We start from the raw sequence: 13,936 nt of genomic DNA on the forward strand, positions 1-13,936 counted from the left end.
TGTTTTAACTTAAATCAATATTCAAATAGGTGTTAAAGGCCTTATAAATAAATAAACAAGATGACTTTCTCTTGGTCACTTCAAAGCTTGCCCTATGTTAAATTTTATGTTACACATTTATGTTCATGAAGTAAATTTGACAGAAGATATCAAAAATAATTATACATGTATATTACAGTCCCTGGCTTTCAAAGTCGTTAGAAGGTATACAATATCTCTAAAAAGTAAGAGACATATTTTTTCCTAATGTTCTTTATTTAGTTATCAATTCTTTTAGAGAGTCACGATTTAACACCAGAGAATGTCTTAAAACATGGTAATATTAAAGTAGCTTATGTGAACAAAGAAAAACAAAAAAATAAATGACCTATATAAATGGGTAGAAAGATAGAGGCAAACAAGCAATTAAACAATTATAGACAGAAAACAAAGTTTAAAAAGTTGGGTGCTTAAAGATCTCTTTATTTCTTTCTCCCTTCCATTACCTAGGAATTCATCACAAACTCTGTCTACAATGTACCTCATAGTTCCTCTTCAGCTATCATCAGTTCAATGACTTCTCTCTGCTTTTGCTCTAAAGAATCTGAGATTTATATTTCCTATATTCTTTCTTCTTATCATCTGAAGATAGCAATATTATTCTACTATCAATTAGGCTCAACATAATTAAAAATAATCATATCAAAACCAATTTTATTAATGATTTTAAAGCATAATATAAATTTTAAGATTACATTACCTAGCAGTTGTAGGATTTTATAGTTTCTACCATCCAAGAAGAAAAATGTCACCTATACCCAAAAGTTTCTCAGTGCAAATGGGCTTAATATAACAATGCAAAGTTAAATTTCTTGTTGCATGTGGGACTGACAGAGGTGAAAATGTCACAGTAGGACAGGAGTAGGTAAGTAAAGTAAATGAACCAATATGTTCTTAGAATATTTCCCCTACCTGGGTTTAGACATCTAGATGTCTTAAGGATTTGGTGAACCAAAATCTATAGACACCACTATACTGGCTCCATCAGGTAATTCCAAGATAATTAACATTCTGCTATAGCAGAAACAACTTGCTTTGTTCTTATGCAGCAAAACTCAAAATAGTCAGTGAATGAAAAACCAAGACAAATGAAAGTTAGATAGATTATTTAGATTATCCTAATAGTAACCTACATCTTATTTACCAAAAAGAAGTCAAGGCCACTTAAAAACATAACTAGGATTGTTTTTCACTCCCAAGGAAGAAGATATGCATTCCTAATGCAATGGAAACCTATTCTTGACTGCAAAGAAAGCAGCCGAAGACCCCTAATTCTCAGTGGTCAATTAAAAAAAAAAAAAACTAAAAATTAACTGACATTATTATCTATCATAAATTAATGCTATACCTGGTTCATTGGGAATTTTTCACTTCAAAGTTCAGCACATTTGTTATACAGCACAAACCTCACTAATCAGGTGCTATCTTTTGCATACCAAGATAATGCAATTGACATGAGTGAAAGCTATGCTCAGGATTGAATTTTGGAATCTTATTTTTATAGTATAGATAGATTTGATAACACATTTACCTCTCTCTCCTGACCCCCCAAATGTGAGTCAATGAGACTTGGGAGACAAGGAGCCAAAATCTAGCCAGTGCAGTTGACAGTCACAGCAGCAAAATCTAAAACCTATGCCCTAAAAAGCTGATTTTCTTAACTTCAGGGCTACGCAGGGGCATCAATTAGTTACATTGCATTGTGTATAATCAGAGAGTGACCCATCCTCAGCAAAAACTGTCTTAATTTAATGGGCTACAAAGACAGAAAACTTTCTGTCTTCCTGGAACTGCTCACTGCTCCTCCTGAACTTTCTCAGGTGGTCTAAAGTGAGCAGGCTCAATTAGTACTAGGCAGCAAATCCAATGGCACCAATAACTCCCAAAGACCATCCCAACACTCAAGTTCTTTTTTACTTCCTTTGCCTTCCTCCTCCAAAATCTACCTTAATACCTGAAGACAGTTTACCAACAAACTTCTAAGCACAAAAGAGACAAAAAGTATAAATGATGCCATAAAAATTATTTTTTAAAAAACAAAAACATCGTTATTGACATTCAGAAAAGTCTAGCACAAAAAAAAAACAATATCAATGGTACTACAAATGTATTATAGAAGAGATTTCTTAAAATGATCTTTGTGTGATTTACTTCAAAGAGTGATCAGAAATTGCAAGGAGACAAAAAATAAGAAATAAAAGCATATTTTTATTGAATTTTATTACAACCTTTATAGTTAACCTACCTCAAGTTTAAGTAGGTCAGCATCTGCAGATTAACGATGGCCTCAGGAATGACTTTGATACAATTATGATATAGGTTAAGAACTTCCAGTGATACAAATTGGCACAATTCCATTGGAACTTCAACCAGTCTGTTTTTAGATAAGTCTATGAGAAAAAAAAAAAAAAAAAAAAAGAATACTTTGTCAATAAACCTTCAACACAACCCAGTATAATTTTACCAAACATCATACCTTTTTCTTACCATGTTTTAAAATAAACACTATAACCTACATTTCGATCAACATTATCATTTTTTGCACCACTGTTAATATGGTATTGTGATTTCCATTTCTTACCATATTAGCACAAGTCACATGGAAAAGCAAAAATACTGCTGAAATAGTTTTAGCCCTTTAAAATAATCTGTAAATTCAGGCCAGTTATAAGGGTTACTGAATCAATATTTACTGTACCTTTATCTAAAAATTATTTCAGAGTCATTACCCCCTAGACAAGTACGTAAAGCTGTATCCTTTAATATATATGAATACATATATTTACCTCAATATTTAACTCAATTTTGCATTTGTAACATGTGCTGGAATATGTTTTTCATATCCTCCGCAAGCAAACGCACAAAAGATGCTGAACAAATATTTCGTTCAGGATTACTGAATGCCTATGAGTACAAGAGCGAGATAAATCTGTTACATCCGTTAAGGACAAACACGGTGTCTGCTGTTTGACCTATAGTAAAACTGGGCTCTCTTGGCCAACTATGCTAAAGATGATAATAATGGTCTACAGAGCAATGTAAACATATATTAAGGTTTATAATATCACAATCTCAACAGTAAAATTATAGAACAGTACTTAATGTCTAATCTTGGAATGGAAGACATGATTGTCCAATATCATCAAACACTGAATATAAGAAAAGAACCACCACTCTCAAAAATAATAACTCAACAATAACAGACGGCCTCACCCTTGATTAGGAGGGCACACAATCAGTATGAATTGAAGATGTTTGGTAAATAATACATACACTTAAGAAACCATACTCCATACCAAAAAAAAAAAAAAAAAAAAGCCACAGAGAACTTTTTAAATAGGTCAATACTATAATGCAATAAAAATCAAAGAGCTACCTTCCTGACTGTCCTTCCAACAAACAAATTCATAAATAAACAAAAACAAGCCTAGATGGCTTTAGAGGGGAATTATAAAAAATTCTAAAGAAACAATTCTGATAATATTTTAACTATTTCAAACCATGAAAACAGAAGGAAAGTTTCCAGACTCTTATTTAAACAGTAAGTTATAATATAGATATCATCACTCAACAAAGAAAGTACATAAAAGAGATACTACAAATGAGGCACCTTTCTAAGTGCTGATGTTAACTCTTAAATACTTAGCAAACAAAATTGAAAACTACATAAAAAGATTAGCATACTATGAATAAGTAGGATTTATTCTAGGAATATAAGAATTTTGTCTGATTTAAACAATTCACCATGTAAGCAGAGTAAAATTCAAAGGGCACATGATCATCTCTACATATACTTAAAAGTTATTTGATAAAATACTCTATTCATTCTTTTTTTTAAAAAACAATTTTATTGAGGCATAGCTTATATATCCTAAAACTGAATTATTTCAAGTGCCAATCAATGCCATCTAGTAATTTTACCAAGTAGTGCATTCATCACCATAAATCAGTTTTGGAACACTTATATTCATTCTTAATGCAATTGTTTAACAAAAAATAGTTGAACATTTCCTTATATAATTTACATAGGAGAAAGAGAATGAGAGAGAGAGAATATGCTTTTATTTATTGCTTTTTCATGAACGACTGTTACCATTAAAGTCAAGAGAAGATATCTCTACTACTGTTTACTATTGTTTAGGAAGTACTAGCCAAAGATGTGGAAAAAGAAAATGAATAAAAAAATAAAACTGGAAAGGAAAAGACACAACTATTATTACTTACAGATAATATGATTGTTTTCCTGGAAAATCCAAAAATATCAACAGAAAAATTATTACAAATGTAAAAAGGTACAGGGTAGAAAATTAATATACTGAACCAATAGTCTTAACACACACACACACACACACACACACACACACAATCAGCAAAACAGAAGAGATCTAATTTATTAGACTAAAACACCTAGAAGATCTTAAGACATATGCAAAGTTTACAGGAAGAAAATATCACAAAAAGAGTTAAAACACAAGATAGTTAAAAGATATTTTATCATTATAAAAAGAAGACAATATCAAAAATGTGTCTATTCTCTCTAAGCTATATGATTTGATACACTGCCAATTTTTAAAAAAATAATACTTCTAGGATACATTTTAAAAAATCTGTTGAGGTTATTATACAAGTTACAAGTTGATTCTACAGTTCACATGGCAAAATAACTATTAAATATTAGCATGGTATCTCTCAAAAAAGAGGACCTCTGAGAGGAATCAGCTCTCTTAGACGTTAAAAACATCACAAAGCAGTGTGGTAGGCAAATGAGAAGGTCAATGGAACAAATTACAAAATTGGGAAATAGGTCAAAGATACAAAGACATGGAAATGAAGTATGCAATAAAAATGGCATTTCAAATCAATTGGAAAAAGATATGATATGATAAGGTCAGTAAACAGTTTGAGAAAACTGGACGGCCATCTGAAACAGCCAAAAAAAAAAGTACAACAATCTTACTTCACCTCAATAAATTCTAGATGAATCAAATGATTAACTGTAAAAAGTGTAGCCATAACAGCAGTGAAACAATACATGGGAAGTCAGTGTTTACAATCTATAAATGGCATAAAGCAAGACTGATAAAAATCCGATATATTAAAAACAAAATTTATTGCATTTTAAAACAAAAACTGCACCCCTCCTCCCCCAAGAAATGACAATAAAGGAATGAGGGGCAGGGTGAGAAACCCTACAATTCTTAAACCCAATAGTCTAATATTTTATATATATATAAAGTTTCTACAATCAATAATAATAATACCGAAAAAAACACAAATAAATGAAAAAAAATACGAACAGACAACTCACAGAAAAGGCTCTTAAGTTTATGAAAAAATGATCACCTCACTCGAATTAGAGCAATGCAAATTATAACTACATAAGAAAGTATTCTTCTTCTACTAGACTAGTAAATATCAAAAAGTTTGATAAACATATTGTAATTACTGAGGATATGATGATGTAAATGAAGGATATTTTAGCAAAATCTATCAAAATTACAAATGTACATATACTTTGACCTAGCAATCTGTTTCATATACAGATAAACTCATACATGTGTAAATGACATCTTTTTAAATGTAGTTTGAAATAGCACAAGACAGAAAGCAAGTTAAATATCAGTCAAGATCTAGTTATATATTACTATGATATTGATAAATATAAATAAATCAAAATTAAATCAATAAATATGAATATAATATTAATAATATGTCATGTGATAGAATGTGATCTTAAACATTATATTCTACAATAGAATGCTAATACTATGCAGCCATTAAAATAAATGAAGGAGCTTTATATGTGTTGATATAGAACAATCAATCTCCAAGATATATTGTCATTTTTTTAAAAAGCCAGGTATAGGGCAGCGTATACAGTATTTGTGCTGTTATATGAATATTTACATAATTGTTTAAGTTTAAACAAATTATCTCTAGAAGGCTACAGGAGAAACTGTTAAAGTGCTTCTTTCTGGGGAGAGGATTTCTTGCTGGGAGGACAGAGTGGGAGAAAGATCCCCCACTGTAGATCCTTTTGTACCTTTACGAATTTGAATGCATTGCTCATTTGAATATATAGAGAGATAGATTATATAGGTATATGTATTATCTATAATAATTTCTGTACATATATATATACATATCTCCTTTTTTTAAAGAACTTCCACCAGCATTCTTATTCTTTCTCTAAATAAATAATTTCATTTCATTTAAAAAGAAAGTTAGAAGGCCATAGAAGATTGTGAAGTTCCACATACTAAATTAAGGGAAATACTGAGGTAAGCTTCCTTTCGTGAATGCTTAGAACCTAAACAGACAAAAATTCTATAAGTTGATTGCATTAATTCCTCCAAAAACTCTTTACAAGACATGGCAATCTTCATGTGCTATAATGCTGGAAATTTGCCCAGAACAATTAATGTGTGTGGTTTCCTTCAGGTTCAATTCAAAGAAAATTCCACCAAGATTCCAGTTTACGTTCAAAACTTTATCTTTCCTGAGAATTGTTAGAACTCTACTATCAAGTTATATGTTTCAATAATTATTTTAAGTAATAAAAATGTTTTTATTAGTTTCGGTATCACTAATACTTTTTAAACCAAAAAATATAGGGCTTTTGTAGAAATACTGTTACATAACTACAAGCCTTTTAAAAGATATTAGGACAACAAAATTAATCATAGAAACCACTCCAATCTTAGAGCAGAAAGACCAGTTCTAAATCTACAACCACCTGAGATATTTGAGAAAGTTACTCAATTTTCGAAGTCCCTGTTTCCTAATAGGTAAAATTAGAGTACATGCAAATGGATGAATTCTAACATTCTTTTCAGATCTAAGATTTCTGTGAGTAAGTAAAAAGTAATTGGAATTCAAGTATTTTCTGTCAAAAGTATTCAGAATCTAAGTGATTATGTTTCATCATAATAATCAATGGTAGCAGTTAAATATCATAAAAAGTTATAAAATATAAACCGACATAATATTGGCACATCTTTTTAATGAATTTATCATTTCATTGTAGAATCTATATTCTATCATATAATTTGAATTTTAGAAGTGCTCTGTTTTCAAACTTGGAAAAAAATGTAATAATAGAAGAAAAATTTGTAAAATAGCTCACAAATTAAGCTAATATTCAATTCTGAGCTAAATTTACTGATAGCATCATTATTAACAATTTACTAGAAAACAATGCTTGAATAACATTCTAATTAGTATGTGAGTCTGATATTTTCATTACTGTTTACAATACAGATTTTATTTGCTCTCTCCCACAATCTCCAGATTTGAGGGGAAACTTTCGCCCTTTTCCTTCCCCTGTAATTTCCTCCCTAGTAGTCTAGCTTGGATGCAGAAGCAGGAGCTATACTAAGTTCTGGTCGCGCTTCTGAAGAGATGGGAGTAGTCCCGCCTGCTAAGAGGAAAAGAAAGCGCATCTAGTAAAACCTTAATTTTCCCTTCATTTTAAATTGTTTATCTGATCTCTCCTATTTAAATCTTTGTTTTAATTGTGCTATTCTATATGTATTTTTTCAAGAATCCTTTTATTGAAAGAGGTCAGACTACACATCATAAATAAAGTTAAAAGGTGTAAACAATAGGGATCTGTTATGCCTGAGCCTACCTAGCTAGCCAAATAAACAGACCTCCATGTCCGCTGAGTTGGTGAGACTTTACCTTGCACTATGCCCCCATTGTTCAGGTGTGTGTTTCAATTTCTACATGAAAGGTGAAGTAACTGTATTACAAAATCTACACATAGCTTAAACTCTTTCAATGCCTATATAAAAGCAGTTGCCTAGATCAGCATTGTTCAAATAAAAACAGATCTGAAAAACAAAACAAAAGTTTTCCTTTCTTATTTGTTTAGGTTAATTACCCAGATGATGAATTGCTGCTGTATTCATCAACATACACTAAGTACATGGTTTCTGCAGAAATGAAAACACATATGCTTACTTTCAAGGAGGTTATCACTTGAAAGGTGAAATGAGGCAAACCCAGAATGAATCATAAGGCAGAATATTCAAATTATGCTTTTTAAAAAAGTATAAATAAAGAGCTAAAATCCAGTTGGGTAAATGTCACCATTCACTGAGATTTCCATCATGGCAACCACTACATGTGGAGTTTTGTCTCATTTAAACCACAACAGGGAGCAGTATTACCACCAATCTAAAGATGAGGAAAGTAGGCTCAGAGAGTTTATGTCAGGGGTCCCAATCCCCTGGGCTGCGGACCTGTACCAGTCTGGGGCTCGTTAGGAACGAGGCTGCACAGCACAGGTTGAACGGTGGGCGAGCTAGCAAAGCTTCATCTGTATTTGCAACTGCTCCCCAGCGCTAGCATTACCATCTCAGCTCCACTTCAGATCATTAGGCATTAGATTATCATAGGAGCACTGGTCCCTAGTGCCAAAAAGGTTGGAGACCGCTGGCTTATGTGACTTGCCCAAAGTCACAGAGGTAAGTCATTTTATTCACAACTAAGAATCAGACGTACTGTAAGGCCTGAATGAATTCTCCACACGAGACCACTTCATGGAATGATGGCCAGCAAGACCATGATGTGTCCTGAAGCTAGATTACTAGGAAGATACAGCAGTTACAGCTTTACTGGATCTTTATTTGTCCAAAATGCAATCGAAGTAAAGTCAACACATTCTGTGCATAGACTCAGAGAGTAAGAATGTTATAAACACTATGTTTAAGAAAGAAAGTACTGAAAACATGTCAGCTGATGGGGTAAATACTGGGCTATATGAAGCTTGGTAAGTAGAAACTTTGGCTTAAATTGCTAATTATGCCAACTTCACATAAGCACTCTGTTTCACTGAAGTATCAAAATGGGTTTTTAAACACATGACTTACATTTCCCTACTTGTCTGTATCATTTAATTCTCAATTAACTTTATTATTAGAAGAGAGAAAGTGGGTACGAAAAATGGGCATGTTTGCTTTTCTATGCTTTATTTAGGCTAATGTAGAAATCACCTTGTACCTTTGAGCATCCACTAACCCACTAAGGGAAAGAAGCCCAGATGGGCAAGGGAAGTCAATCTGGATTAAGATGTTTTGACTTTCATAAACTGGAGTAGATAACACAATTACAGACAGTAAAAAAGAAAAAAAAGGGACATACCAATTTGTTCAAAAATTTTTGTTAGCTGAAAGCAAAGAAATAAAATAAGATCCCGTCCATCTCTCTAAAACATAAAAAAAAAAAAGAAGATAAAGAGGTGGAAGTCAGATCTATAGGACTTAGCTGTAATTAAAAACAGCTGTAAGGGAACAGGCTGCTCACAACGCGCACACAGTGAGCACCCCTCACGCGGCCTCAGAAAGGCGGACGGAGCCCAGGCAGGAGCTCTTACACAGAAAGAGGTATTAACAAACTGGCTTATGAGTGACTTTCCTAAATAAAACATCTGCCTAGTATTTCTCGATCTTGTTGGAATCACTTGGAAAGTTTTTACAAATCCCGAAGCCTAGGGCCCACAGCCATAAATTTTAGGGTGTGACTTGGGCATCACGGTTCCCTGTATTCTAAGGGAAACCTTGGGTGAGTAGATGATACAACCTCTCAGCTTTCCCTATAAAAACTCACCAACAGGCGGCGATCTCCTACGGGCAAGTGGTGGGGCCCAGGAGGGGTCTGATTGGGACAGGAGGCCAGTACTTTACCATGTGTCCTGAGAAAGGAAATCTGCGCCAACACAGAGCTAACTGATTTGATTCTTCTAATTTTATCCTCAACTACTTTTTGTTGCAATCAGATCAACAAAACATCTGATCTGGAATGGAGTTTTACATATTATAAATTGGTTATGTTCTTAAAAAAAATTACGCTTTTTCCTTATTGAATTTTCAGCATAACCTAGTGAGGCAGATGCTATTATCCATTCCCAGTTACATGCGGGCGCTAAAGCCCAAAGAAGTTAGATAACTTGCCTGAGGACACAGAGCTACTGTAACCACAGAACTACCTCAAAATGGTCCTATCCTGTTTGATCAGGTCCTGAGTTGTTTTTCAGGAATAGCACACCAGGACCACAGGTCATGTAGACAAATCATGTGCAGAAGGGAGAACTTTGACCTCTAGCTGTACCTGGAACCAAAGTCTTGCATCCCAGCCCCCTGACACACACACACACACACACACACACACACACACACACACACGACTAGGATCTAACTGGAACTTGAACACCAAAACTCTTTCAGGAGCCAGGGGGCCGTCGTCTAGAAAGATCCAGTGTTGACCTCCCTTCCCCTTTACCATAATGACCAAGTTCCAAGGTCCCCTCCAATGAAAACTTGTCCCACCAGCACTTCTGCATACCTGTTCCCTCTCGCCCCTAAAGACCCTTGACCTGGTCCAGCAAACAAGATGGATGTGAGGCACCATTAGGGCTCCCATCTTCTTGGTTGGGGCCATCTCAATCAGTAAACCTTATCTTACTCCAAACCCTCATGTTCTGAGTTTTGGCCTTTAAAACATGGAGTATACAAACTTTGGTTATATAACACTGCTGAGTGTCAGAGGCAAGAATTTCAACCAGCAGAAATGACACCAAAGCTCTACTCTGAAGCGTTATTGATTCAGGGAATCCAGTGGAAATCAGTTGCTCTCATGGGCATCTCTTGCAAAAAAAAAAAAAAAGGCAAACCATTTCAGATGCCTGGTCTGGAGGCATTGCATGATTCCGGAGCTCGGTACGAAAAGTGACTTTTGACCAGGTCCCCAATATTTTCTCCAGAAAGAGCATGTGTCATTGGCACCTTCTAACCACTCCTTCCTTGCTGAAAACCCGCCCTGGGGCCTAGCCCTGCCCTGGGGAGTGGGGTACACCACAGTTCTGTGCAAATACAGCTGGCAGCAAAACAGAGCCCAGAACCAGGTCCTCCTGTGTCTGCTTGAAATAAAAGTGCAGCCAGAAATAAAACAATAAATTTTGCCACGGCCAAAACAAGCTCAGCAAATCCCTAAAATAAAGTAGCCAAATGAATAAAAATAAGCAGGGGAAGGTAGAAAAACAGTCAGTGGAATCTCGTGTGCAGTCAGCACCATTGAAGGCACAATGTTGTTTTTGTATAAAAAAGGAAAGTGGTGCCTCCGGAGGAAATGGATGAGGGCTGGCTCAACATCTATCAACATCCAGCAACAACATCCTGAGTTATCAGCCACCACAGCCACAGAACAGAAGTGCTGACAGACCAGGACAGCTGGGACCCTCATCTGCAACATCTTGTCTTCTGGTCAGAAGACCTTATCTTGCAAGTCAAAATCATGCAGTTTCAGCAAGACCAAATGAAAGTTTAATTGTAGAATATTAGCACTAATCATATCTCAATAACTGGACAAAATGGTTACCTTCCACATGTAAATCTAAACTCAGACCCACCAACAAGAAGATGGACCTGGTGTTTCCCTAATAGTGAGGAGACACGTTCTGTGCCTGGCCATCTCCACCCTCTTGCTTGGTCCCTCCTGGGAGCACTGTTCAGAAATAATCCTTAGGTGAAAGGATGGTCTGGGGCCACTTGCTCTGTCTGTACAACCCATATCCCTCTTGACCAAGAAAGCCAGGGGTTCCTCTAGAAGGATCTTGGTTTTGTCTCTCTGTCCCTCCTGAACTCCCCCATCTGCTCCTCAATGTCTCCAGCATCTGACTGCCCCACTCCTCTCTTGGCACAGTTACCCCATCCAGCCCCATGCACCCTGGGCCGGTGGCGGGGCACTCCGGGACACCTGCACATCTGGAATTGCACTGGAGGAGGGGGTGCTGCTCCAGGCAGTGAGGCAGAGCCCAGAGGCTGACTCGACCATCAGGCACTTCAGGGTTAAACAGGCGGATTCCTAAAAGTTTTCAGTGAATCAGTCAAAATGGTAGGCTACAACGCTTAAAAGATCATCAACAACAATAATCATGTCAAACAGTAGAGATTTGTTAATAATTCCTCAACATGAATGGGGGCTTCCCTGACCACCTACTTAAAATGTCAACATAGCCGTCCGAACCTCTTTATTCTGACATTTTCTTTTTTCCTTAGCATTTAGATAACCTCTAACATAGCATGTAATTTGTTCATGTATTATTGTTGTTAATTTTCTCTCTCTCCCTACCAGAATGTAAGTTCTATGAAGATTGGGATTTTGTATAGTTCCCTGGTATACAGTAAGAACTTAACATATATCTGTTGAATGAATGTAGTAAAAAAGTAGGTTCTTAGGTCAGAAGCTTGAGTTCAAATCCTGGTCCCACCATTTAGATGTGTGCTCTTGTAAATAATTACTTAATTTCTCTATGCCTCGATTTATTTACCTGTAATATAATAATAATAATAATAATAATGTTAATAATAATAATAATACCAGCCCCACTGAACTATTGAAAAGATTAAATGCTACAGATAAAGTCCTTATAGCAGTGCCTGGCATAGACTGAAGCATTCACTATGTTAGCTAATGCTGGGTTCTGAATATCTGCAGCAAAAATTTAGGCCTGGGCTGGGAAGGAGCTTCAAATTCAACTGACAAGCACATGAACCATATCATACATACAAATGCCTCATGATAACAAATTATAGATGAAAGAATTTGAAATAAATAATTCTGTATTATGGAAAAATAAGTTGGTTTGATGATTTCCCTTTCCAAAGATTAAGGAGGAAATAAGAAATAGAAATTAGTTTTGATAAAGGCCAAAAAGTATATAATGATAGAGTATACTCTTGTCCAGGTGATTTTATTAGCAGATGATAACCATAAGGACACAAAGTACCAAAGAGGAAATTATGTATAGGTGGCTTTTACTGAACACATTCATTTATTGAAATGTTGACAGCAAAAATTGATTACTTTATCATACCTCTCCTATCCCAAGACCTGCAAAAGAATAAAATTTTCAGACAAACATAGATGTGGGAGAAAAAAAAATACTTGTCCCAAAGTATAATCATTTTACTTGAAATGTTGAAGAATAATCAGACCGGCAAGAAACCAAACACCACTCGGAGAGCTGGAGAACTCAAGTTTATTATCCCGGTGGTCCCAAAAGAGCTAGCACTCTGAAGATCTGGGCCCTGAGCTCAGTGGCAACCTTGCTCTTATAGGACTTCATTGGCATGGGCTAATTGGTTAATTTGTCCTCAAGCAGTTACGGACCTCGGGAGTTGCTATGGGTTACAGGCAGTCAGAGAGCCCGAGATTTTCAAACAAGAACTCAGGCAATACATCTGTTATCTAGACAGAACAAGCAAAAGGAAGGATGAGTCTTTAGTTAATTTCAAGGTCACCCTACCCTTCGGCCTATGTGGCAAGCATATCCACAGATGCAGAACAAAGAGCTGATTATAAGGTTAGCCTTTTGAGTGGAAAATTCCTCTTCAAAAGACCTCTAAAAGGCTCACTTAGAGGCTTTTTACTCTTAAACATAATTATAAGAAATGCAAAATCTTTTTCCATCCCCTTCCTTTTAGTCTGTGTCTTTTAATCTGAAATGAGTCTCTTGTAGGCAGCATATGTAGGGGTCTTATGCATTCAGCCAGTCTGTCTTTTGGTTGGAGCACTTAATTCTTTTCCATTTGGGGTACTTATTGTTAGGAATGTAGTTACCATTCTTTATTCCTGTTTTTGATACATGTTTTTTGTTCTTAAAGAAGTCCCTCCAACATTTCCTGTAATTCTGGTTTGGTGGTGATAAATTCCTTTAGCTTATATTTGTCTGGGAAGCTCTTTATCTGTCCTTTAACTCTAAATGATAGCTTTGCTGCATAAAGTATTCTTGGTTGTAGATTCTGAGTCTTTATCGCTTCAAATATTTTGTGCTAAGCCCTTCTACCCTGCATAGTTTCTTTTGAGAAAACAGCTGCCAGTCTTACGGGTGTTC

The 13,936-nt window shown here is 35.3% G+C and overlaps 1 protein-coding gene across 5 annotated transcripts in view; it reads right to left on the bottom strand.

The window, feature by feature from the left end:
• Window positions 1-13,936, bottom strand: part of LRCH1 (leucine rich repeats and calponin homology domain containing 1) — a 180,032-nt gene that overhangs the window by 88,067 nt on the left and 78,029 nt on the right. For all 5 annotated transcript variants that reach the window (XM_016142295.2, XM_016142297.2, XM_036228603.1 and 2 more), the window contains exon 2: window positions 2,285-2,429. In XM_016142295.2, coding sequence (XP_015997781.1) covers window positions 2,285-2,429 — 145 coding nt within the window. The remainder of the gene's footprint in view (window positions 1-2,284; window positions 2,430-13,936) is intronic.

Source organism: Rousettus aegyptiacus, unplaced genomic scaffold (genome assembly GCF_014176215.1).
Source record: "Rousettus aegyptiacus isolate mRouAeg1 unplaced genomic scaffold, mRouAeg1.p scaffold_m13_p_11, whole genome shotgun sequence".
In the NCBI taxonomy this organism is placed as follows: Eukaryota; Metazoa; Chordata; class Mammalia; order Chiroptera; family Pteropodidae; genus Rousettus; species Rousettus aegyptiacus.